General features: G+C 37.5%; 1 protein-coding gene across 7 annotated transcripts in view; it reads right to left on the reverse strand.

Moving 5' to 3' along the window:
- Positions 1-226: 226 nt before the first annotated feature.
- SENP2 (SUMO specific peptidase 2) overlaps positions 227-27,430 on the reverse strand; it is a 42,995-nt gene continuing 15,791 nt past the window's right edge. For 6 of the 7 annotated variants that reach the window (XM_037838976.1, XM_037838964.1, XM_037838968.1 and 3 more), the window contains 12 exons: positions 22,946-23,114; positions 20,063-20,166; positions 18,609-18,703; positions 18,003-18,054; positions 17,325-17,388; positions 15,534-15,710; positions 14,022-14,153; positions 12,543-12,746; positions 11,912-11,991; positions 9,769-9,853; positions 5,711-5,806; positions 227-3,188 (listed from right to left, as the gene is read on the reverse strand). In XM_037838976.1, coding sequence (XP_037694904.1) covers positions 3,126-3,188; positions 5,711-5,806; positions 9,769-9,853; positions 11,912-11,991; positions 12,543-12,746; positions 14,022-14,153; positions 15,534-15,710; positions 17,325-17,388; positions 18,003-18,054; positions 18,609-18,703; positions 20,063-20,166; positions 22,946-23,114 — 1,321 coding nt within the window. In that variant the 3' untranslated portion in view covers positions 227-3,125. The remainder of the gene's footprint in view (positions 3,189-5,710; positions 5,807-9,768; positions 9,854-11,911; positions 11,992-12,542; positions 12,747-14,021; positions 14,154-15,533; positions 15,711-17,324; positions 17,389-18,002; positions 18,055-18,608; positions 18,704-20,062; positions 20,167-22,945; positions 23,115-27,430) is intronic. The other variant, XR_005217372.1, reaches the window with a different exon arrangement.

Below are 27,430 nucleotides of genomic sequence, written 5' to 3' on the forward strand. Positions count from 1 at the left end.
GATTTCTATTAGTGGATTGGGAAGTCAACTTTGTGGTCACAACCAATATTTTTTTAAAAACTGAAATTAAACTGTAAGAGTGAATTAAGAATAAATATTGTTATGTGAAACTTTTGAGTCCATGTATAATCATATATCATGTGTATGTGTGTGTGTGTACTGGCTACAGCATGAAATACATTTATTATTGGGAGCTGCAATTGAAAAAGATTTGAAAGTCACTGAATTAAAGAGATGAATTTATTGGTAAATAGATAAAAATCAATGCCTTTTCCAAATCCCTTCCTTGTATAATTAAAAGAAAAAATTATCAAAGCAATACAGCCAGCTAGATCCTCAACTTACAAATGAGTTACATATGAAAGATTGTTTGAATTTTGGGTGTTGGGAGTTTTTTTCAAAGAAACTGTTATAAAGTGATTAGGTTCCCAATTAGTTAAAAGCCAATTTAAACAAGGCAGATTCATCATAGTACTGTAAGGTTATTATAAACTTAAACTTTTCTATATTTCTTATTTATTTATATTCTGAAGTTTAATATATCTCCAAGGACATTCTCTTCACCCCCACCTTGGTCCCAACCAAGAGACTCCTCACAGGGCAGGCAAACATCCATCATTCTACATGGGGTTTCCCAAGTTGTGCTTAGGATTTAGAAGGAGGGAAAAGATCAGAGGTCCTAACAGCCTTAATAACTGAGGTAAAATATGGGGCTTCCCAAAATCTCTCTCCCATATGCCCCAAATCTGCTTCCCTCCCGCCCCCATACAGTTCTGGCACAGGATCAAAGGTGAGAAAGATGCTCACCAACAGTATTTTTTTTTACATTTATCACTCTTTAGGAGAGACTACCTACTAAAAAAGAACAGTGAATCCCTGCAGCTTTTTTCAGACCCCCAAACTACTACAAAAAATAAAAAATAAAAAAAAATAAACACTGGTATTAATGTTGATAATTTGCTACTGATAAAATTAATAGTTATTCTTATAACCTGACCACTTTTCTCATAAACTATTTAAATATAAAAATTCTATTACCAACAAGTTTCTTTATACCAAAGGAGACATCCCAATGCATAGAGAAGCATGACCTAAAGTATCATCTATTAAAATTCAGGAACTCTCAACTCTCTGCTCTTATCAATTTCATCAAGGTCCTGGGAAATTATTAAGAGCTGCTGTGAAGAGTACATATTAATTGCAAGCTTAGTGCAAGCTGATCCTAAGAAGCCCTTCAAATACTACATTAACCCCTAGCTTTATTTACTTAAGCAGAACACAAACTGCCATTCTTAACAGGATTTACCCAATTTGGCACAAATCTTAATCAAGGCACTAAATTCTCAAATGAATCATACTGGTGCCAAGTAGGAACCAGGTTTTTAGTACAATGCCGATCCAGTAAATCTTTGGCCTTTTCGGCTATGCCAGCCGCTATTCACTGGCATAGCTCTGGAGCCCCCAGGAAACCAGAGCAAGGAACAGGGGATATAGGAAGGGTTCCCCGTGCAGCCTAGGCTTGAGAGATATCCAGCACAACCAGCTTGCTCTTCAATCATCACCTAATCATGTCGCCTCCAGTTTGGCCACCAAGTAGGCATAGCAGTTGCAATCCACATCCAGGGCCCCAGGTCCTGTATAAAGACTTGGGCAAGTCTCAGAGACACTGGTTGCTGGAGATACAATGCGTGCTTCTGTGATCAGCAGCCTAGGCCCTCAAACAGCAGGCACATTGATTTATAGTTAACACAAGCCAAATTTGTCTAGTTTTACCTCTTGCTTTTACATACCAGAACATGTTTGGGAGGTTTAAGTAGGAAAGGAGTTAGAAATCATTTCAACATATACTTTTCAGGTTCTGCCAGACATCCTTTTATTACATCAGAAAAGCAACACTAGGCACTAGATCTTGCAAAATATGTTCTGAACAACTCTAAACTCTCTGAAATTAAAAATGCATAACCACATCTGTAAGGATTTTAATGAAGGAAAAAGTTAAATACAAACTTTCATATGCAAAATAGAATATTGTATAACTGGTAACCTCAGAGCCAAGTATTAAATCTTCATCCACAAATTTCCATGAACGGTGGAGTGGGGGAATGTTAATCCTAATGAGTACAAAACTTAATTTCGACTTTATATAGAAAAAAAGAACTCTGAGGAAAAATAGTTTTAACTTGACTAGAATCGTTTGAAACAAACAGCTCAGGCCAGCTCTTACAGTTCTGAGGTTTACACTCAACCAGATCTGTGATGAAAATGAAGATTTGGGGTTTACAGTTACTTCAAATCCAGTTTCAAGAGTAAGTCATGTAACCTCCATTTCCAGAAAGGGAAGTCCCTTTAGGATGACCAAGACACTCTTCTGAAGATACCGGGTAGCTAGAGCTTCTTGGCCATAGTCCCCCTTTTCCACAATACCATGCCAAAGCTGTAGTGTCAGGCTTCCTCTGAAAGGCACTCAGAGCCCTATTCCACAGCATTTCTCTTGGTATTTTCAAGCCTCAGGAAAAAAAAAAAAAAAAAAAAAAAAAAGACACCTCCAGCTTCAAGTTGGCACTTGCTGCTCCAGCGTTAGAGAAGTTAATGAACACTTCCTTCCTCTCATCACTGATCACCTTCCAGATCTTCAGCAGGGAATGGCAGCTTGATTAACATTCCTTTCAGAAATAAATAGTTCAAACAAGTAATTTAAAGTTTCTGTAAAAGACCAGGGGGAAATGGCCACTGCCCATTTATGTTTGCAAATGAGTAAGCAAATGAATACACAAGAACAAACACACAGAAAAAACAATTCATAGAATAAATCCTGAACTTCCCACATTCATAGGGAAAAATTTAAAACAAAAACAAAAATAAGTATAATTAGCATTTGTTCTTATGTGGGTTGAATAGTCCAGGGCTCTCAGCAGGCACAGCCCTTACAAACAGGGTTGCAAGCAGCCCTCTGCACACCAAAGTCAGGACTGGGGTGCAGTCAGAGGCCTTCATGCACTTTTGACAGCTCAGTACCTGTAAGAGAACAGAGGTGATGCAGGGACTTTTTAACCCACAATGCATGAGGTATATGGAACTGTCTGTGAAAGAACCATCAGCAGCCAGAGGGAACAGGCAGGGCATTCTCACAGCAACTGCTGATGAAGGATTTCCCACACCATCTTCTTTCGGAAGAGAGGCATCTGGTGCTGCAAAGAATTCCACAAAAGATACATGCATTACACACTAATATGCACACTGTCACAACCTTTAGGTATAATCATGTAAATAAAGTAGGATATCTATTACTTATGGAGCCTTGACTTTTTTTTTTACATCATGGTACCTACTTACAAGCCACAGAAAAGGTGTATAATGTTTATAATTACATTATATGTGTCATAAGCTTATTACATATTAAGGAAAATAAAGGCAGAATGTGGAATTAATCAATGTAGTACAATGACAACTTCAAAATAAAAACATTTACCAAAAATGGAAACACCCAGGTAATGGGACAAAAGGTAACTTTTCACCTTGTAAGTATTTTCAAAACATTCTAAAATGATCATATTCTGCTTTTATATAAGAAAAACATGAACTTCATTTAAAGAAAAAAACATACAATTAAATCCACAAACTTCTTTCTGTTCTACCAAATATTGAACACTGTCAATTCTGTTAAAACAGCAACTCCTCCCCTTTAAATCTCATTTCATTTGATTCAAAGTACAATCAACTACTTGCTATTTAGCAGCATCAAAGAATGTTTTGCTTAAAATATTATTCTGTTTAGACATCCCAAAGTAATTTGGGCAGAGAATAAAACTATATATTCAGGGCCCCCTTGAAGAGCTGGGGGAGGATGCAGAGGTGTTGGACTTCCTCACCTGGATTATTGCTGATGTTCTCACAAACATTGGGGACTGACGGCTTGATATGCTGAGCCCACTGTCTTGGGGTCTGCCCCTATGAAGCTCGTTACTGCAAAGGAGAGGCTAAACCTGCTTATAATTGTGCCTAAGAGTCTCCTTCTGAGTGCCTCTTTGTCACTCAGATGTGGCCCTCTCTCTCTAACTGAGCCTCCTTGGCAGGTGAACTCACTGCCCTACCCCGCTACGTGGGACCCGACTCCCAGGGGTGTAAATCTCCCTGGCAATGCAGGATATGACTCCGGGGATGCATCTGGACCTGGCATTGTGGGACTGAGAACATCTTCTTGACCAAAAGGGGGAATGCTAAATGAAACGAAATAAAGTTTCAGTGGCTGAGAGATTTCAAATGGAGTCTAGAGGTCACTCTGGTGGACATTCTTACACACTATATAGATAACACTTTTTAGGTTTTAATGTACTGCAATAGCTAGAAGTAAATACCTGAAACTATCAAACTCCAACCCAGTAGTCTTGACGCTTGAAGATGATTGTATAACAATGTAGATTACAAGGGGTGACAGTGTGATTGTGAAAACCTTGTGGATTGCACTCTCTTTATCCAGTGTATGGATGGATGAATAGAAAAATGGGGACAAAAACTAAATGAAAAATAGGGTGGGATGGGGGAGATGATTTGGGTGTTCTTTTTTACTTTTATTTTTTATTCTTATTCTGTTTCTTTCTGGTGTAAGGAAAATGTTCCAAAATAGATTGGGGTGATGAATGCACAACTACACGATGGTACTCTGAACAGTTGATTGTACACCATGGATGACTGTATGGTTTGTGAATATATCTCAATAAAACTGAATTAAGAAAAATAATATTCTGCTTTAACTGATAATCACTACATGTGTCAATTTTCAAAGCAGCAGCACACAAGACAACTCCAAAATTAAGTGTAATTCAACTAGTCCTCTTTCTGATGAATCAATTTCACATCATCGAGAAACTCTTGGTGTAATGTTATAAAGAGTTGGATGCACTACTTTACTATAAACTAGTGACTTCCTATGTGGGGGGCCTAAAAAGTCTTAACACTTGGATTCTTAAATTATTATAAATAGTACAGAACATTTAGTAAAAAAATTGCACACTTATTCTTGGTAAAACTGCTGACACCAGTAATAACAAATACTTTTACTTTAGACTGAAATTGTATTAATTCAGCATGGGAACCCTAGTTACTTCATGTTGCTCAAAAGCTTGTCTACCAAAAACAAATACATTTTGTTTGGTAGACAACATATATAAAAATATGACATCTGTTGAAGAAAAATTATTTTTTGAAGGCAGTTGTCCTTGATTTTAAAAAAAAGAATCCACTGTTATAAATATAAAATGCTCAAGAGTTCCCAACATACTTGAGCTTCCCCTCAAATGCAGAGCCATGGAGAACCAAAAATAACTGAAACAGAAAGAAAGGGCAGTATTCATTGCTACATCTTAGAATTATGGCTAAATCCTAACTAGGCCTGATTTTTTCTTTGCTAATACATATTCAGACATGCCTCCTTCTTTGGGTAAAAGTATCAGTAATACACAGCAACCTGTGAACACTGGACGGAGTTCAGAGATATAAATTGTTCCAGTGGTCTCCAAAGACAATGATAAATCTGAGAGCAGATGTGTGACAAGCTGTGATCCTGGCAAGAGTAGGGCTATAGCCAAGGTTTTCAGCCATAACAGCAGCACAGCTAACATTTACTGAAATCTCAGTGTGTGCCAAGCACTGGAAAAGTGCTTTAAATTTATATTGTTTAGTAACAAGTGGATAAGGAGGGGTTGTCACTCACCTGAGTAAATGTGATAGGTTTGTCCCTAGAAATATAATCTGCATATTTACAAGTAAACATTCCACAATCACTCCCATTCAACTGTTGAGGAATCTCCTATAATTAAAAAAAAAAAAAAAGGAAGGAGTAAAAGGTAAACAAATATAAACTCCCTTGGCTTGTTCTAAATATCACTTTCGATTAACAATACTATGAAAGTAAATGTTAAACTTGGTATTATACAAACACATGGACACACAATACTACAAATTAGTCTTACCTATGCAGTATAAAAATCCTAACCACTACATGGAGTATGTGACCCCATAGAAAATATTTTTCAGAAGAAAAGAGAAAAGCAAAGTAAGAGTTCCATCTCTCAGCTCTAATACAAAGAAACCAAATTGAAAGAAGGTTTATTACCAGGAAGAGGAATACTAGTCAGAACTATTTCAGAAGCATTTATAAATTTTGAAAATATGGGTCAATCAGAAATATACTTAAAATATAATCAATCCACTTCAATATTGCAGAGTTTAACTCTCTGCCCTTGACAAAAAAAAAATAAGACTACCGTTTTGGACCCCTACAGATTCAAGCAGGAAAAAGAAAGAAGCCTCTTCATAAGCCTTAGCCTACTAGGATCTTGTCATGATTGTTACAGGTATGTCCTGAGGCTACAACAGAACTTTCTGCCAACAGCACTAAAAGCATCATATGCCAAAGGTGGTGGACCCAAACCCAAATGAGGTAAGCTCACGTTCCCCAGCCCTGTGTTGCACTAATTTTGGTCAGCCCTTTACACACTCTGGCTGTCAGTTAGTATGAACATGAAGTATTAAGCGTATGAAACAGGCTGAATCCACAGCTAGAAACATATTAGATGACAACAGTTCAATTTTTATTCAAAGAAAAACAGGTGATTATTTGGAAGAAGAAAGACTACTGGAACATGCATACCACCAGAACACATGCTAGGGTTGGGGATTGAATCATGTCCCCCACAAAAGGCATGTTCAGATCCCAATCCCTAATCCGGTGGCTATGAACCCATTTGTGAATAGGATCTTTGAAGATGTTATGCTAAGGTGCACAAACTGAATGAGGGTGGGATTTAATCCAATATGGCTGAAATCCTTATAAGCAAGGGAGATTGGACACAGACAAACCACAAGGAATAGCCAGAAGCTGGAAGTCAATGGAACCCAGAAGTAGAAGATGGCACCATGTGCATGACAGAAAAGCCAAAGAACCCCAAAGATTGCCAGTCAGCCAGAAGATACCAACCCCAGAAGGAAACAAGCCTTTTAGCCTCTGAAATTGTGAGCTGGTAAATTCCTGTTTTTAAGCCAACCCACTGTATGGTATTTATTTAAGCAGTAGGAAAGTAATACAATTTTTGGTACCAGAAAGTGTGGGGTGCTGCTACTGCAAATGCCTAAAAATGTGGAGACGGTTTTGGAATTGGGTAATGGGTAGAGGCTGGAAGAATTGTGAACTGCTTGAAGCCAGACTGCTTTCAAAAGACTATTGGTAAAAATATGAACTTAAATTAAAGGTACTTCTCAGGAGGCCTTAGAAAGATTTAATGATGTGCTATTAGAAATTGGAAGAAAGGCGATCCTTGTTATGAAATGGCAGAGAACTTGGCAAAATTGTGTTCTGATATTGGGCTGAAAGAACTTCCTTACTAAGCAACAAACCTGGATATTTAGCTGAGGAAGTTTCTAAGCTAAGTGTGAAAGGTGCAGCCCGGTCTCTCCTTGCAGCTTATAGTAAAATGCAAGAGAAAAGGGATAAGCTGAAAACTCTTAGGCACAAAAAAACCAGAAAGTGATGGTTTGGGAAATTCTGAGCCTATTCAAACAGCGTCCTCTGAGACTAGGGCCAGCAGTGGCTCAATAAGGGACCTCCCTGAGCTGTTGGAAGGTGAGTTCCCAGATGACAGGGTTCCATGTGAGAGTTTAACTGAACAATCCTTTGCTAAAGAGGATGCAGCAGAACATGGACCCAATCCCCTATTTCAGTGGAAGTGAGGATTGGAAATGTAGTTACCTAGGAATAATCTGTGATAAGTTCTACTGTCTGATAGTTTAGACCTGCATGAACTGCTTGCAAAGCCAACAATGTTTTTGCAAAATTTTTGAGAGCAGAACCAATGTCAGCCTGGACTGAAAGGGACAGAGAAGGGATGAATTGAAGAAGAATGACGTCATGGGCAGAACCATGGAAGCAAAAGTCTGGACCGAAAACATCTTCTTGGGCAAAGAAAACAGCCCCACCTATGTGTGTGGAAAGGGCAGGTCTACCTCTGTGCTTAGAGGGGACAAGCCTTGCGCCCCATTGTTCAGGGAGAATGCTGCCACCTCAATGCTTGAAGACAGTAAGGCCTGTGCCCCTGCATTTAGGGAGAGCCCAGTTGCCATCCCAATGCTTACAGAGGATGGGGCCTACACCCCAGTGTTCAGGGGAAGCATGGCCACTGCACAAGTGCTTAGAAGGGGTGGGGCTGCCACTCCATCAGGCCCAGAGGACAAAGCATCAAGCCACACAGTTCTCAGACCCTGAAATCTAATACAGCTTGCCCTGCTGGGTTTCAGACTTGTCAATTTCTCTCTTCTGGTGGTGGTGGTGGTGGGGGGTTTATTCTATGCCTGTCCTACCATTGTATTTTAGAAACAGATAACTTGTTGTCTAGGTTTCACAGGTCCACAGACAGGACTTTTGCCCCAGGACCTGCCACACCCATTACAGGTTTGGATGAGTTTATACTTAGCAGTGTTAATGAAATGACTTTAGGCTTTTGGAATATTGTGATGCAATTAATGTATTTTTCATGTGGGAAGAATATGTCTTTTGGGGGTCCAGAAAGCAGACTGTTGGAGACTGAATCATGTCCCCCCCACCACCACAAATAAAAGGCATGTTCAGGCCCTAATCTTAGTCCTGTGTGTGTGAAATGCATTTGTAAATAGGACCTGTGACGGTGCTATTATTTAAGGTGTGCTCAAACTGAATGAGAGCGGCCTTAATCCAATAGGGCTGAAGTCCTTATAAGCAAAAAGGGAATTGGACACAAAAAGACAGAGGGAGAATCCAGAAGCTGGAAGTCAATGGAACCCAAAAGAGATAAAAGATGCTGCCATGTATACTGCCATATGACAGAAAAGCAAGGAAGCCCAAACATTGCCTGCCAGCCAGAAGATACCAACCTCAGGACAAAGTTTCAGGGGTTTCGAGCCCCTGAAACTGTGCACCAATAAATTCCTGTTGTTAAGCAAACCCACTGTAAGGTATTTGTTTTAGCAGCTTGGGAAACTAATATAGATAGGTACCACATGGTTCTCCATTAGAAACACAGCAGAGCCTCAGCATCTCTCACAGAGAGACGGAGTTTTAGAGACTCCAACATAGAAAGGAAGAGACTTTGTTATCTTTACTATGACATTTCCCATGCCAGATATAGTAGTCATCCTAACAGACTCGTCTTATTTCCGTGCTCTCCGCAGGAAATTTCAAAATGTAACCCTTTAATTATTCAACTTAAAAATGAAAAAGCTTTTTGGATAAAAATAGTTATACTACTATACAAAGATTAGGGCTAAAACTTAATTCATGTAGCTGACTTTCAAGGGAAGCCATTAGGATACAAAGAGAGATGCATTTTCAAATCTTGAACAAGATTCAAATCTGGTGAGATACAAAGCACATTCACAAATGACCCACAGGCATAGGATCCTTAGACCTAAATAAACAAAATTCCCAAATAAATTTTAGACAAAAGCTTTGAACTTTTATTAGAGCCAATCAAGAAAAGTAACTGACTTGAGTTTACTGGGGATTTTTATGAGACAGGTGTTAGCAGACAGTTAACATTACATTTGGAGGAAGAAGATAAAGGCTAAGAAAGAAAATCTTGGTTAAATTAACTGGTAAAGACTTAGAAAGTAGGCTGTTCTTAAGATGCATACTTTAGGAAAATACATGCCAAAGGGGGTAAGTGAGTGAGGGGAGGAAGGAAGCCAAGTCTGAATAATGTGACACTGTCAGCATTTCAAATACAGTTGATCTTAACTTACATGTGGCTTCATGCTGTAGTGGGTCCACTCTAAAAGATTCAGATCTATATTTCTTTTGGTCTTACTTTCATCTTGTAAATACTGACTAAAAAACAATAAAGAAGGAATATACCAATAAATACCCATGAAGATTTATCAATGATTATAAACGATTCTGTTAGGTTTAACAGATATGCCCTTCTCAAATCCTTCTCTATTAGTTTTTTAAAATATGATTGCCTTTTTAGTTTTAAATTTAATTTTGCTGTTGTTTTGGCTTACAAATATTGTACATGCTTGTTTCAAACCTTCAAAACATATAAAAACGTAAAAAGCAAAAGACCCCTCTAATAACCACTCCAGAAGTAATTACTAGTAACAGTTTGCTGTGTACTCTTCTAGTTCTTCAGCCCTTAGACATACCCACAATAAAAGACATACATTTTATTTTTAAAATGACCTCATTCTTTATACTTCATTTTGCAACTTGCTTTTTCTCACTTAAAAATGTATATGAAACAAGACAACTGGTTTGGACTCTTTAAAAAAAAAAAAAAAGCCACTGCCATGAAAAACAAAAAAAGGCAGAAAGACTGTTCTAAATTAAAGGAGACTAAAGGGACATTAAGTGTAATGTGTGAACCCTGACTGGCTCCTGGATTAGAATAAAAAGGCTATAAAAAATATCTGGGGAACAAGTGAGAAAACTGGAATATGGATTGTATATTACATGATAATACTGAATACTTTTTTAAAGGTGATAATGCTGCTGTGGTTTTATAGGAGAATTTCCTTATTCTTGGGAGAGATAAACTAACATACTAAGAGTGGTTAATTTTATCCAAATCTCTAGAAGGTTATCAAATTTAACAACTCAGGCACCTGAATTCTCCTCCTGCACAGAAGATACGCCAATGTTAGACTAGGGCATGCAAAAGGGGTAACAATGCCAACCAAGAGGATGAAAAATGGTTCTTGGGGGACAAAAATCTTAGCTATTTCAATGATTTGTAGTCCTCCAAAGCTCAACCCCATCTAACAAAATCTTACCCATTATTTAATTACTCTTGTTAGGGAGAAATTCAATTTAATTTATCTCCTGAGGGGGTGGTAATGAAAAAAAGGTTAAGAAACTGTACTACCGGTATCAGGAAAGGGAGTGGGCCTCAGATATTCACAGAAGCTAAACCTTTCACACTTAAAAAATAAAGAATGACTGCTATAAAAGTATGATTTTTAAAAATTAAATCTTGTTCAAAGCAGCATACAAAATTGTACTGTATGGTGCCACTGAGAATATTTCAATGCATGTGATGATGGGGGCGTGCACATTTATACACATATTTCTTATGCAGAAAAGACTAGAAGAAAATAACCAGTTTATCACAATTTGGAGCATCATGATTTTTAAAATTTCTTCTCTGTACTTTTTATTCAAGATAAGCATCCATAAATAAAAATGATTTTTTGCACTAAAACAATATTGGGGGGTGGGAGGGAGATTGGAACTAATTTTTGGAAATAATTTTTCTTCACAAGATTCATTTAACAAATTCATTTATCCCTACTAAAATTAAAAGCAGGAACCTGCATTTGCTTCCTGTGGGTGGAAGAGGTTCCAAATTGACATGTATTACTGATATTCTTCCTCACTATCAAATTCATGTCACTACTTTACACAGCTAGTAAGTGGCTATCATACAGGTTTCTAGCAATTACTATTTGAAATAATTGTCTACAAACTACACATTTTAATTAAAAAATTTCCCCTGGGCTCTATCAGATAAACCCAACTACTATGGGCTTAAGAATGTAGAGGAATAATACTCTCCAGATAACTGTTCTTTAGAACTTTCAGAATGATGGCTCAATGCCAAATATATCTAATTCAAACCACAGAATTCTTTTAAGGTACATTTTACATTATAACACATGACAAACTTGCTTTCAATGAAGAGTAGTACTACACAAGACTTCTCAGTTCAGATTAGATATTAGGTTAGTTTTGACAATAAGATGGATTCAAGTTAAATCCTGAATGGGAAGATAGCCTTAACTTTACAACAGACTACCATCCACTAGACTTCTGTAGGATTAGATTGAAGAAAGACCCCCTGACAAGGACATAATGAGGCAACAGTGAAGCTTTTCAGCATTTACTTACAGGAGAACCTCACAGATCCTGTGGCCCTTTTGTCCCATAGAATCCAGGTATTTAAGACACTTTTTTCTTAGGTCTATCACCTATAATAGAAAAGTACAAAACCCAGAAGCATTTTAACTATCATAGGAGTTAAAATTTCATTTCTAAAATGAAAAGCACCTTTGAAAAATTCAATATATGAATCAACATAATGGATTTCTGAGAAGCATTTTTTATTTTTTTTAAAAAGCAAGTTTCAAAACATCACAGATGATAAGAGTTTTACTTGTATAAAATTATCTGTTTCTATCCCTAGAGAAACACCTGGAAACTTCTTCACTAAAATATTGGTGCTGCTCTCAGGGTGATGGAATTTTTTTGTTTGTTTGTTTTTGCTTTTTCCTTTACTACAATAAACCTATACCATCTTGTAAACAAAACTAAATAAATAAACCATGTTTGTACTAAACCTCATTCCTGCTAAGAAAGACAAGCTCCTCGAAAACACAGGGATTTTCTAGGTTTCTAAGTAAGAAGGGACTCTGCAGAGTTTGTCTTTAAACATATACTATTGGCCTGTCACAAAATAGCCTTCATTATTTAGGAAAATATTTTGCATCCAAATTTCAACAATTTAACTCTCTCAACTCACCACCAGGCTCCAATGTACCTTCCGATGAATAGGCACCAGAATAAGCTCTTGTTCAAAGAGATTTACCCCTTTGGTCCATCTTTTCACTGCTTGGTAACCCCCAGACCTTAATTTAGGATAGAAGAAAGTACTAAATGCATGAAGTGCTGGATAGCCTTGCTTTTTATTTCTTTCCACAAGAAGATTCATGTAAAAATTAATGACCTGTAGAGAAAGAAAGTAGATTAGAGGTTACCAGGGGCTGGGGGGAGAAAAGAAAGGGAAGTTATTGTTTAATCGGGACAAATTTGTTTGGGGTGATAAAAACAAGTTTTGGAAACAGATAGTGGTGATGGTTGCACAATACTGTGAATGTGATTAATGCCACTGAATAGTGCACTTAAAATGGTTAAAATGGCAAATTTTATGTTACATATATTTTTTACCACAATAAAATAAAAATAAAATAAATGACATAAAAAATACCAAGAAAGTAAAAGTCAAACAGGCAAGTATTTTATTGAAAGTAAATTTATACCTGAGTTAGGTTGAATTAGAAGGTAAGAAAGATTGGGATAAAAGAACTATGTACAGCAGAACAGTGAAGAAAAAACAATCAGTACGAATAGGAGGGATTAAGAAGGAATAAAACTGTACTTTTGAGACATATTAGTAACACCTATGAAAGCCAAGAGAGGGATCCCAAGGAGAAAGTGTGTGTAACACAAAAAAGGTATATGTAACTTATCTATCACACAAAAAGTATGCATAACATTAACTGGAAGAAAATATACTGCAACATTAATATTTTATTTTTGAGTTCTGTTACTTTTGAATGATGACATTTTTCTTCTTTCAACTTTACTGTGTTTTTCCAAATTTTCCATAATAAACATATTACTTTATAATGTGTTAGCGTTTACAGGTTTATAGTCATGGAGGAAGGCAAAGGGGGCAAAGGGAAAAAATGCAGGAACTAAACAGTTAGGGAAAGGATCAACTGGAAAAAGGGAAGAAGAACTAACAGAGCTAGCTACCTTTTGCTACATATGTAAGGACAGAAGATGACAAATTAGTTAAATTTTTGCAGTTATCATTCAAATGAAATAAAGAAAAAGACAAGGAGAGATGTGTACATACAGTAATCAACATATCCCTTTATTATTAAAAAAGTAAAATGGCTCCTATAAGAATTCATCTAAAAGAAAGTATCATTTGCTGCTTCTTTCCATTCATCAGCTGTATCCAGGGTTTAGAAAAATGTCATTGAAGACTAGTAAATAAAGTGGTGGATGAAAGTAAGCACTGATGCAGAAAAGGGAAAAAATATAAATAAAGTCAGCAGTAAGAATTAACCATCATTTTTTTAAGGTTTAAGATGATTTTGTTTTACATAAAACTAAAAGTTGCTTTACCCTTAACTAGGTAGAAGTCACTTTGTTTATGGAAAGCAAATGGCTAAACATCATAATAGGCAAAGGGGGTTAAAAGACAACTTACTTCATCATTGAGCCAGTGATAATTCTTCAAGGTCTGGATATCACTGCGAGTGATTCGCAATTTGAAAGCACTACTTAGGATCTCATCCTGGGGGCCATGGCCTAGGGCATTACTGATTTCTTTTTCCATGTCCTGAATTAGAAAATCCAGAGGTTGCTATTTTAATATAATATAACAGAACCACATCAGATACTGAAAGTTTGAGACTGAAAAAAGCTCTTCACCTGTCCCTTGAGAAGAATATACTATCAAAGACCTACTACATTGAAGTATCAAAATATTTAAATTTAGATTACAAAGCAATCTTACCACTGGTTAATTAAAAAAAATGTAGGTTTAATTATTAGCTTCTGAACACAAAATTTAGTAATAATATTTAAAGTATATTCTCAATAATCTGCTACCATGTATTGGGCACTATGTGGCAAACATGGTACTATATACTTTAAGTACATTATTCATCCTTAATTGTGGGGAAGGTAGCATTACCGTTTCATAGAAGAGAAAACTGAAGCTCAGAAAATTTAGGTTACATGCTCCAGGTCACATAATTATTAAAAGACAGAACCAAGATTTGAATCCAGGTGTGTCTAATTTCCCAGCTTTTGCTCCTTTTAAACTCAACTTTGCTCCTCCTAAAACTCAACTTTTATTTAAATATACCAAAATAATAAAATTAGGGCATCTAAGAGATCATACTATCCCATTTTGTACATGAAGAGCATAAGCAAACAGACAGGAACTAAGAAACCAGGCAGCAGTCTAGCAACCAAGTCCTTGTGGAATAGATGGCTTCATAATTCTAAAGAATTATACTGATAGATAAATGCATATTTAAGCTACGAAAATGAATCTATAAACCCAGTAGAAATTATTTCCCTTCAAATATCTTTACCACTGCTTCCCCTAATGGTTTTGCTGTTTTATGGATCTCTTTTTCCATCTGCATGCCCAACATATAGCAAGTGCTGAAGAGATACTCACTGAATAGAACCGACTACCACCTACCAAGACAACAGTAGAGGGGCCAAGATGTGGGTTCATCTTTCAATAAGAATTTTTAACTGTCACCATTTCTTTGTGTTCTATAAGTTTTTACTATTTTCAAATTGAATAATCAATGAAAGGGACATTTTAGTAAACAGTAATCACTTTAAAAAGCTGCAATGAACTCATTCCTAATGCCAAACCCATACTACATAACCCAACATATTTGAAGGTCAGAAAAAAACATCTACAAAGAAGCCATTATATCCCAAGATAACATGACAATTTTGTCTACTCATATATGCTGAACATTCATCTTGTCCCTTAGGCCACCTTCAGAGATCACCAAGGATCAACGTAGCCAAAGTGAGTCAATAGACCTTGGGCCTGATTTTTTTCATACATTCTTCCCTAGATACTTCAGCCTAAAGAAAGCCCTCAAAACAAACCATTCATTCAAGTCTAGAATAATGGAGGTTAATTTAAAAATATGCCTCTTACTGTCATTAACACAAGGGATTATACCTCTGTAAGTTCAAGAAGATCATCCGTCCTTCTATCCCTCTCTTTGCCTGGGCAATTCTTTTCTTTTGTCTCAAGTATTGACATTTTCCTTCTGAGTAAACCATTGCTTCCACTGCCCAGACGAAGTCGGGCTGACACTTCTTCAGATAGGTCAGGCTCCAGTTGGTGTCCCCTCCTCTGATCAAAAAAGTTTCTATATTCCATTTACATGTTTAATACTTGCATGTATAAATATAAATTATACATGAAATATCTTGGAAGAAAAGAGAATTAGCACATCCCCCAAATGAGTCAAAGTAGATTTTGTGCCTGTCCCTGCATGGGGAAACAAAAAGGAGTTCAAGGCCTAAAGCTCACAGGACACCTAAATTATAAACCCAGAAACAGAACACTCATCACTTTCCCTGGAGATGGCAAGAAAAGTATTTTCAATTCTCCTATTCCAATTATAAGACATTCTGAAAAGTCTGAAAAAGCATAAAACATGACCTATAATTCTATCACTCAAAATAAATCATTGCTATGCTTATACTAAGTAAATTTGTTCTATTTCATCTTTTAAAAAAATTCCATATTACAGAAAAAATGCACAAAACATGAATTAATTAATTAATTTTGGTAAAATGAACACCTATGTAATCACCATTCAGGTCAACAAACAGAACTCAGCCAGCACTCAGAAACCCTGACAAGACCTTTCCCTATCATAACCCTAAGTAACCCTTAATACTAAATTTAAGTCATTTAGGGGGCAAACTATTTTAAAATCAGGAAATCTATTTAGAAATAGAGCTTTGAATTAGAACCATATTAGTCTCAACATGCCTGGCCAGTACTCTTCACTCCAGCTTAATTGCTAGGTGTACTGGTCCTAGCAAACCAGCAGCTTCTGGCCCTCCCCAGCAGCAAAGTGTTCCATGTAGGCCCCTTGACCAGGTTCCAAATACCCCTACTCCGTCTTCTCTCTGCCTTAGTTCCCCTGTTCTCTCAACTTTTGCTCCACATGTGATAAATGATAATCAGACATAAAAAGCTCCACTTCAAATCACAGGAAATGGGGAACATTTGAGAAAGGAAAGTGTTAATAAGCTTTATGACTTAAGACCATGATTTAAGACTATAACTTAGCCTTAAGACTAATTCTTATGAAGAAATCTAGTGGAAGAAGACAAATTTGATAAAATTGATACTTAAAGCAGTTCCCCTAACCTTTCATATTTTTATTTGTCTAAATGTGAAAAAACCCAAAACTTCAAGTTTGCATTTAAGTTAGGAATATATTTCTTTCAGATATAGGGTGTTTGGCAAAAACTTGGACACTATTATTAAAAATGTTGGTATTGCTACAGAGATCACTGGAACACTTCTTATTCCAATTCTTATATAGAAAATGTAAAATCCAATTAAGCATAAGATTGCTAGTATTTTCAAGTAAATCTGAAACCTTGACTCTTAAAACAAAATCCTGAGCATATCATCTTTCCCTAACTAAAAAAAATTCTCCAAAAGAAACCATAAAACACAGAGATAAGGGTTGGGTTGGAATAAGCTTGGTCTCTGACTTCAAGTTACAAACCAAGGTGGTTGCTGCACAGAGGTAAAAATCTAGTAACTCAGAATGAAGCAAAATGTTTTATATCTTAAATACCTGCTGCTTTTTCAAAGAAAACAATAGAATTAGAAACCAAAGTAATATATATCATTGCTCTTATTTTTCATGAGCATCAAAATTTTAACCTAAGTCAGGTATAAGAGAAAAATATATAAAATTTAACTAAGGTTTCTACTTACACCTTCATTTTCAAGTCTGACTCCAATTGTCTTCTCTACATCCAAAATTTTCCCTTTTAAACTCCTGAGGAAAAATTTGAGAGATTTTACACTTTTGTTGGATAATTTTAGTCTGGTACATGTCCGGCCAGTTTTACAAAGAAGATTTAATATTTACAAGCAAAAACTATCTTGAATTTATAAATTCCTCTAAACAAGGGGTCACAAACTTCTTTTCTGAAAAGTTTTGTGGGTCTTATGCTCTCTGTCACATCTTCTCTACTGTAGCATGAAAGCACTAGACAATATGTAAATGAATGAACATGGCTGTGTTCCAATAAAACTTTATCTACAAAACAGGCCGAAAGAAGAGATTTGGTCCACAGGTCAGTTTATCAACCCCTGCTCTAAAACTAACTCTCATCCAAATTCCTAAGGCATGCAGAACTGCCTTAACCGTCAGTAACGAGAAAGACCACCTCATGCACACTTGATCTACGAGGCTTTTCCCAATTTCTATTGTCTAGGAGTATAGGGACACCTGACACCCATGTACCCATATATGCTGACCAGCTGACAGAGCTCAGGAGAGTTGACAACTCCTCAGACACAGTTAATTACAGTTTAGGATGAAAAAATATACACATAAAGTAAATATATATATGTTATTAAAAATTTAGAATGAACTGAACCATGTACCTCTTTTCACTTCTCACTGAACACAGAGGTCCCCTTGTTTCAACAATTCTATCTGTGAGGATGGCAAAAAACAGAGATTAAATTTTTCCTTTATTAATCAAGCATATAGCTAGAATTTCAACTTAGGCAGTTTCTAAAGTATCAAGACATTCATTAACATTGAAATATTAAAAGTGAATTCCAAAGATATTAGGCTCAAAGATACAGACTAAGTTGCCTAAACATACATAAATCTCTTTGTTCTTTAAATACAACCTTCAATTATAAACTGAAAACAGCTCATTTGGTAAGCTGTCATTTAGTGTCATTTAATGTGGAAATATAAGGAAATTAATCTAAGGTAACCCAAGGAAATTAGTATTGGCTTTTGAAATATTTGTTATCATATAAGAACCTAGGAATGATAATCAAGAGGCCTTTTATGAATCTACTTCCTCCTAAACTCCTGGCACAGGATAAGTCCCAGAGTTAATGCCTTGAGGTTTGACAATGTTGTAAAGCTTGGTACATCATCTTTCACTAATATGTCATTTTTCAACTTCCTATGCACATTCTAACACACACTAAGGTCAATATTTTAAAAGAGGACTAAATCTGGGAACTCACATTGTTTTGGAACAAACTGAGTTGTTCTGACTCCGTGATTTTGCTCTTCCCCCCAGCCTCTGGTCTTTAATGTGTCCATCTGACTTCTTTGAGAACTTAGAAATGCAAAAAGTGAGGAAGATCAGATACAAAAGGAAAAGTCTACCACAAAGATTCACTATCTCTGTTTGGCAAGTTTCTCCAAACAGGGGTTTTGCTGATTACCTTGCAACATCAAACTATGACAGAGAGGAAGTAAAATAGCACTATCTGGGAATGAGGATAAAAGCAGTTCAATCCTGATTCTAATACTTCAGCCAAATTATCTAACCTTCAGTTTCTTTATTTGTAAAACTAGATGTTCTCAAATGCCAACCTTGTCAGAATACACTGAAGACTAACAAAATCTCAGTGTGATAAAACTCAGATTAAAAGATGAAAATTTAAAAACAATATAACTGAAATGGACCCTAAAACAATACATTAAAAATAAGACCTAAAATGCAAAATAGTTTGACAATTTTGAAATGACAAAAATACAACAGTTCATTAAGCATACACCTGCTTATAATAGTGGCTGGTCAATATGGAAGAAATATTAACATTCTGACTGATTAAAGTAAGAGGATTAAAAAGATTAGTTTGGAACCAAAGTTAAAATCATTCTTTCTATTTCTGCATTCAACAAGCTAGACAGTCATGTGACTTCTGCTGTGACATAATATCTGGAATCTCTGTGTATTCCCACATTACTTGTTAAAATTATCAATTGCACCACATTCCTCAGCTCATGTATTTTGTCCTGTTTTCGCAGCTAAATATAAAGCCAGACATCAGCTCTTTCTGTCATTCTCATCTATTTGCTCATATCATTAGAATATTTAATTAATAAGCTGTCTTACATGGAAAACTTCTTGTGATCTGGGGTGACTTTTGTCTTGTCTTTAAAATGAGGGTCCCAATTGTGCTAAAATGCATCCACTAAGATGCCCCAGAGATTATGTACGTGACATCTGTCGAGGGTGGGGAGGATGGAGGGGGAGAGGGAGAGAAAGAAGAAAGGAAAGAAAAAAGAGAAAGACACTGAGGGGAGAAAGGGGAGAGTGAGGGAAAGAGAGAGAGGAAGAGAGAGAGATGAGCAAGGGGAGAAAAGAGAGGTAGAGAGAGAAATCATGGGGACTGTGTGTGTTCAGGAGGCTGAAAAAATTAGCTGCCCTCTGGGACCCTGCTTCAACCAGTGATTACACTTTTCTACATAAGAGTTTCAACTAAGAGTTTACTTGAATGAAGGTTTCTAAATCTAACAGAAATTTTTTTTTTTTTTTTTTTTTTTGGTAAAACACTAGATATAATGTTCAGGCAGATTACAAGGACTAGTTCTCTCAGTGTCGATCTCTTTTCAAAAAAGCCCTTCCCACCAAACCCTCTCCAAAATTAAGTAAAAAGATGTCTTTATCTTGTTAGCTCATTTTTACCTATGATGGTTTGAAGTTACAGGAGGGACAGAGTTTCCATGACCACCTTCTTTAAGTCGCTCCAATAACCTTCGGTATTTCTCTCTTTCCTCTTTTTGAACACCCTAAATAAAACGAAGCATGGTAGATAAGTATTATCACATTAAATCTATAATTAAGTCATAAACAGAGACTAAGAGGTCAAAATACTATCACATTAAATCTATAATTAAGTCATAAACAGAGATAAGAGGTCAAATGCAGCCCACAGATGTGCTCTATTCGCTAGCTCGGTGTTTTCAAAATGACTTTGAATTATCAACTTTACAAATGGAAAAAAAAAATTTTAATCTGGTCTCTTGAAAAACTGAATCAACAATCAGGAGCTATGAAGGGCTGTCCCCGTTAGACAGGACATAATGCTTTCCAGTCCACTTCATTCATTTAATGTAATTTACTACTACATCTTGATGGTATCTGGGTTTTTGTACCAGAATTGAGTTAATCTCAAAAACCTAAGCAGAAATAATCTACTTGCAAATTCAGAACATGTAGTTTCTTAAATGGAACTTGTCTTAACATAGTCACCAATTACCTTTAATGGACACTTTTTCAGTCCTTATGCTACCTAATGTCTCTTCAGCATCTCACCCTACTAACCTTCCTGGACACTATACTTTCTTGATTCTACTTACCTTCTCAGTCTCTACTATAAATTATTCTTCCTGCTTGCCCTTAAATGCTGATGTTTCTGCCCACATTTCTTCTCCCACTAAACTCTCTCCCTGAATAATCTCATTAGCTCCCTTGATTTAAACACCACCAATATGCAGAAGATTCAGAAACGTTTCTCTAACCCTGCCTGTTTCTCAAAATTCCCATCACCTATATCCAAGAGTCTAATGGACAGGTCTGGGTGTTTCACAGGCACTTTAAACAATGTCTAAAACTGAACTCATCATTTTTCCCTTAAACACATGCGATCTTGGTCAGTGACATGTATTCATCCAAACTGAAATGTGGGATTATCTTGGTCTCTTCCCTCTACTTCATCCCACACTTAATCAATGAATAAATCCTTGCTAATATTACCCACTAATATTTCTAGAATATATCCTCTCTGAACTTCTTATAGATATTTGCTCAATTCTGTCTCAGATTTCTCATCTGAACTACTGCAAATCTAACTTACTGTGTCCTGTTGTGCCCTCAAATTTTGACATACCATGTAGATATTCCCTCTGTGCCATACCTCATACTTTTCCCATCAGGCTAAACACTTCTCCTTCCCCTACTACCCAAACTAACTCCTTATCCTTTAGGACTCATCTTGGGTATTATTTCCTCTGGAAGCCTATTTTAACACCTCTCCTTAAGAACCCTTTCAAGAACTGGGGACATTTCTGCAATGAATCTACCATGTTGCCTGAATTTGGGTCCAAGCTCAGAAAAGCAACAAAAAAGAACCCTTCCAGGTCCCAATCCATTCCCCTCTGTGCCTACTTCTTATTGTTAAATTACAACTATTTATGTATAAGCTCCTGGAGGATGAGAACTACATTTTATTCAATTTTGAATTGCTGACAACCAGCACAATATCTGGGATCCAAATAAATATTTCTTTGATGAACTGAACTAAGTGGCTCAGAAAAAACATCTAACAAATTGCAATAGCTAATGGTCCTGGGGAATGCCAGATACAGGGATAATTCTAAATTCTCCTGAAATAAGAGAGGACTTCAAAAGAGAAGTGAAGAGAAGATTGTCTCTTTTCCATGCTTTGAAAGAAGAAAGAAAAAGCAGAGATGTGTGCATTCACTTCCTTTACTTAGTCATGGTTATTACAGCTTAAAAAAGAAACAAGTTAGAATAATTCTGGCACTAAAAGTAAAGAACCTATACTCTCATCTCTTCCTAATATGATCTCTATTTCTTTCTCATAACGAAATAACTACATCTGAAAATTATTAAATTATATATGTACAGAATATCTCTGGAAGAATACACATAGGTATCGTGCCAGTTTGAATATATTGTATCCCCCAAAAGCCATTATCTTTGATGTAATCTTGAGTGGGCAGACGTTATCAGTGTTGATTAGACTGTAATTCTTTGAGTGTTTCTTTGGAATGCGCCCCACCCAGCTGTGGGTGATGCCTCTGATTGGATAATTTCCAAGGAGGTGTTGCTCCGCCCATTCAGGGTGGGTCTAAGTTGAGTCACTGGAGCCATATAAATGAGCTGATGGACAGAGAGTGCTCAGTGCAGCTGTGAGTGACATTTTGAAGAGGAGCTACAGCCAAGAGGGACATTTTAAAAAAAGCACAGGAGCTGCAGATGAGAGACATATTGGAGACAAACGTTGAAAGCAGACTCTTGCTCCGGAGAAGCTAAGAGAGGACAAATACCCAAGTGCAACTAAGAGTGACATTCTTGAGGAACTGCAGCCTAGAGAGGAACGTCCTGGGAGAAAGCCATTTTGAAACCAGAACTTTGGAGCAGACGCCAGCCATGTGCCTTCCCAGCTAACAGAGGTTTTCCAGACACCATTGGCCAACCTCCAGTGAAGGTACCTGATTGCTGATGTGTTACCTTGGACACTTTATGGCCTTAAGACTGTAACTGTGTAACCAAATAAACCCCCTTTTATAAAAGCCAATCCACCTCTGGTGTTTTGCATTTCAGCAGCATTAGCAAATTAGAACAGGTATCATAGTTACTTCCTAATGGGCAATCAGGGTGGCTGGGGGCCAGGTATGAAAAGTATGGAAGGGAAACCGGAAAACCTACAGTCACTGTACGTCTTTTCATATCTTTTGAATTTTGTACCATAGTATATACATTATTTATTCTAAAAAATTTCATAAAATATTTGTAAAAAGGAATCAGACTAAAAGGGCTTACCTCCTCCACAGTACCATGGGGCCGCCTCAGACCCTTGCCACCCTCTTCAGAAACCATCTCTGTTACAACCTGTTCCTGAGGCTTCCACATTAAGGGACTCTCTGGACTGCCTTTGCTATGGCGACGGCCACCTGGTCTTCTATTATAGCCTTCTGAGTTCAAGGTAAAACTGAGAGACAAAAAAAAATAACAGTATCGATAAACTGCTTTAACTGCTCGAATTCAAGTTCCTAGACCACCCTGCAATTAAGCTGGTTAAGCTCTGCTCTTGGCAGGTCAGACCACTACCATTTGCAAAAGTCTGATCTATCTCTAGAGCTGAGGCAGCCTAGCATTCTGCTATGAAATGTCTGTTTCCAGTCACAAAGGCTGCTACTTGAAAGCCTCTGTCTTCTCCCATGTGCCCAACTTCCCAGCCCCAACTCCAGATCTAGCTCCCCAATTGTACGTACCCTACTCTGCACTTTTCCTTTAGTCACTGGCACTACTAGAATTAACTATTGGTGTGATTATTTGTTTGTTCTCTATATCCAATACTAAACTTTAAATTCTATAGTCAGAGAGTACATTTTTTTACCACTGTATCCTAGTACAGGATGGATCTAAGCTAAAAGGCACTCAACAAATATCTACTGAATGCTAAATTAATGAATGCTCAAGGACCTGAAGCCACAGAGCCCCTGTCTAGCCACTGCTGCTGATGACAGAATTTGCCTCTCCTGCCATTACCAATAATGAGACAAACTACCACCATACCCCTCTTGATGTCATGCTTTGAAAAAGATACATTATTACTTATGACAAATTTCTACAAAAAAAAACCAAACTATAAATCTGAATCAAATCATGAGTAAATATCAGACAAAATTAAATTAAGGGATATTCTATAAAAGAAATGTCCTGTACTCTTCAAAAATACCAATGCCCAGTAAAGACAAAGAAAGGCTGAGGAATTATTCCAGATTAAAAGAGATCAAGGAGGAGGCGGGGCAAGATGGCGGACTGGTGAGCTGTATGTTTTAGTTACTCCTCCAGGAAAGTAGGTAGAAAGCCAGGAACTGCATGGACTGGACACCACAGAGCAATTTGATTTTGGGCATACTTCATACAACACTCATGAAAACGTGGAACTGCTGAGATCAGCGAAATCTGTAAGTTTTTGCGGCCAGGGGACCCGCGGCCCTCCCTGCCAGGCTCAGTCCCGTGGGAGGAGGGGCTGTCAGCTCCAGGAAGGAGAAGGGAGAACTGCAGTGGCAGCCCTTATCAGAAACTCATTCTACTGATCCAAACTCCAACCATAGATAGACTGAGACCAGACACCAGAGAATCTGAGAGCAGCCAGCCCAGCAGAGAGGAGACAGGCATAGAAAAAAAACAACACGAAAAACTCCAAAATAAAAGCGGAGGATTTTTGGAGTTCTGGTGAACACAGAAAGGGGAAGGGCAGAGCTCAGGCCCTGAGGCGCATATGCAAATCCCGAAGAAAAACTGATCTCTCTGCCCTGTGGACCTTTCCTTAATGGCCCTGGTTGCTTTGTCTCTTAGCATTTCAATAACCCATTAGATCTCTGAGGAGGGCCCTTTTTTTTTTTTTTTTTTAATCCTTTTTTCTTTTTCTAAAACAATTACTCTAAGAAGCCCAATACAGAAAGCTTCAAAGACTTGCAATTTGGGCAGATCAAGTCAAGAGCAGAACTAAGAGAGCTCTGAGACAAAAGGCAATAATCCAGTGGCTGAGAAAATTCACTAAACACCACAACTTCCCAAGAAAAGGGGGGTGTCCGCTCACAGCCATCATCCTGGTGGACAGGAAACACTCCTGCCCATTGCCAGCCCCATAGCCCAGAGCTGCCCCAGACAACCCAGTGTGACGGAAGTGCTTCGAATAACAGGCACGCTCCACAAAACTGGGCGTGGACATTAGCCTTACCTGCAAACTCAGCTGATTGTCCCAGAGTTGGGAAGGTGGAGCAGTGTGAATTAACAAAGCCCCATTCAGCCATCATTTCAGCAGACTGGGAGCCTCCCTACACAGCCCAGCAGCCCAGAACTGCCCTGGGGAGACGGCACTCACCTGTGACATAGCACAGTCATCCCTCAACAGAGGACCCGGGGTGCACAGCCTGGAAGAGGGGCCCACTTGCAAGTCTCAGGAGCCATACGCCAATACCAAGGACTTGTAGGTCAGTGGCAGAGACAAACTGTGGCAGGACTGAACTGAAGGATTAGACCATTGCAGCAGCTTTAAAACTCTAGGATCACCAGGGAGATTTGATTGTTAGGGCCACCCCCACTCCCTGACTGCCCAGAAACATGCCCCATATACAGGGCAGGCAACACCAACTACACACGCAAGCTTGGTACACCAATTGGACCCCACAAGACTCACTCCCCCACTCACCAAAAAGGCTAAGCAGGGGAGAACTGGCTTGTGGAGAACACGTGGCTCATGAACGCCACCTGCTGGTTAGTTAGAGAAAGTGTACTCCACGAAGCTGTAGATCTGATAAATTAGAGATAAGGACTTCAATTGGTCTACAAATCCTAAAAGAACCCTATCAAGTTCAGCAAATGCCATGAGGCCAAAAACAACAGAAAATTATAAAGCATATGAAAAAAACCAGACGATATGGATAACCCAAGCCCAAGCACCCAAATCAAAAGATCAGAAGAGACACAGCACCTAGAGCAGCTACTCAAAGAACTAAAGATGAACAATGAGACCATAGTACGGGATACAAAGGAAATCAAGAAGACCCTAGAAGAGCATAAAGAAGACATTGCAAGACTAAATAAAAAAATGGATGATCTTATGGAAATTAAAGAAACTGTCGACCAAATTAAAAAGATTCTGGACACTCATAGTACAAGACTAGAGGAAGTTGAACAACGAATCAGTGACCTGGAAGATGACAGAATGGAAAATGAAAGCATAAAAGAAAGAATGGGGAAAAAATTTGAAAAAATCGAAATGGACCTCAGGGATATGATAGATAATATGAAACGTCCGAATATAAGACTCATTGGTGTCCCAGAAGGGGAAGAAAAGGGTAAAGGTCTAGGAAGAGTATTCAAAGAAATTGTTGGGGAAAACTTCCCAAATCTTCTAAACAACATAAATACACAAATCATAAATGCTCAGCGAACTCCAAATAGAATAAATCCAAATAAACCCACTCCGAGACATATACTGATCACACTGTCAAACACAGAAGAGAAGGAGCAAGTTCTGAAAGCAGCAAGAGAAAAGCAATTCACCACATACAAAGGAAACAGCATAAGACTAAGTAGTGACTACTCAGCAGCCACCATGGAGGCAAGAAGGCAGTGGCACGATATATTTAAAATTCTGAGTGAGAAAAATTTCCAGCCAAGAATACTTTATCCAGCAAAGCTCTCCTTCAAATTTGAGGGAGAGCTTAAATTTTTCACAGACAAACAAATGCTGAGAGAATTTGCTAACAAGAGACCTGCCCTACTGGAGATACTAAAGGGAGCCCTACAGACAGAGAAACAAAGAAAGGACAGAGAGACTTGGAGAAAGGTTCAGTACTAAAGAGATTCGGTATGGGTGCAATAAAGGATATTAATAGAGACAGAGGAAAAATATGACAAACATAAACCAAACGATAAGATGGCTGATTCACGAAATGCCTTCACGGTTATAACACTGAATGTAAATGGATTAAACTCCCCAATTAAAAGATATAGATTCGCAGAATGGATCAAAAAAAATGAACCATCAATATGTTGCATACAAGAGACTCATCTTAGACACAGGGACACAAAGAAACTGAAAGTGAAAGGATGGAAAAAAATCTTTCCTGCAAGCTACAGCCAAAAGAAAGCAGGTGTAGCAATATTAATCTCAGATAAAATAGACTTCAAATGCAGGGATGTTTTGAGAGACAAAGAAGGCCACTACATACTAATAAAAGGGGCAATTCAGCAAGAAGAAATAACAATCATAAATGTCTATGCACCCAATCAAGGTGCCACAAAATACATGAGAGAAACACTGGCAAAACTAAAGGAAGCAATTGATGTTTCCACAATAATTGTGGGAGACTTCAACACATCACTCTCTCCTATAGATAGATCAACCAGACAGAAGACCAATAAGGAAAGTGAAAACCTAAACAATCTGATAAATGAATTAGATTTAACAGACATATACAGGACATTACATCCCAAATCACCAGGATACACATACTTTTCTAGTGCTCACGGAACTTTCTCCAGAATAGATCATATGCTGGGACATAAAACAAGCCTCAATAAATTTAAAAAGATTGAAATTATTCAAAGCACATTCTCTGACCACAATGGAGTACAATTAGAAGTCAATAACCATCAGAGACTTAGAAAATTCACAAATACCTGGAGGTTAAACAACACACTCCTAAACAATCAGTGGGTTAAAGAAGAAATAGCAAGAGAAATTGCTAAATATAGAGAGACGAACGAAAATGAGAACACAACATA

This window comes from Choloepus didactylus, chromosome 1, assembly GCF_015220235.1.
Source record: "Choloepus didactylus isolate mChoDid1 chromosome 1, mChoDid1.pri, whole genome shotgun sequence".
NCBI lineage: Eukaryota > Metazoa > Chordata > Mammalia > Pilosa > Megalonychidae > Choloepus > Choloepus didactylus.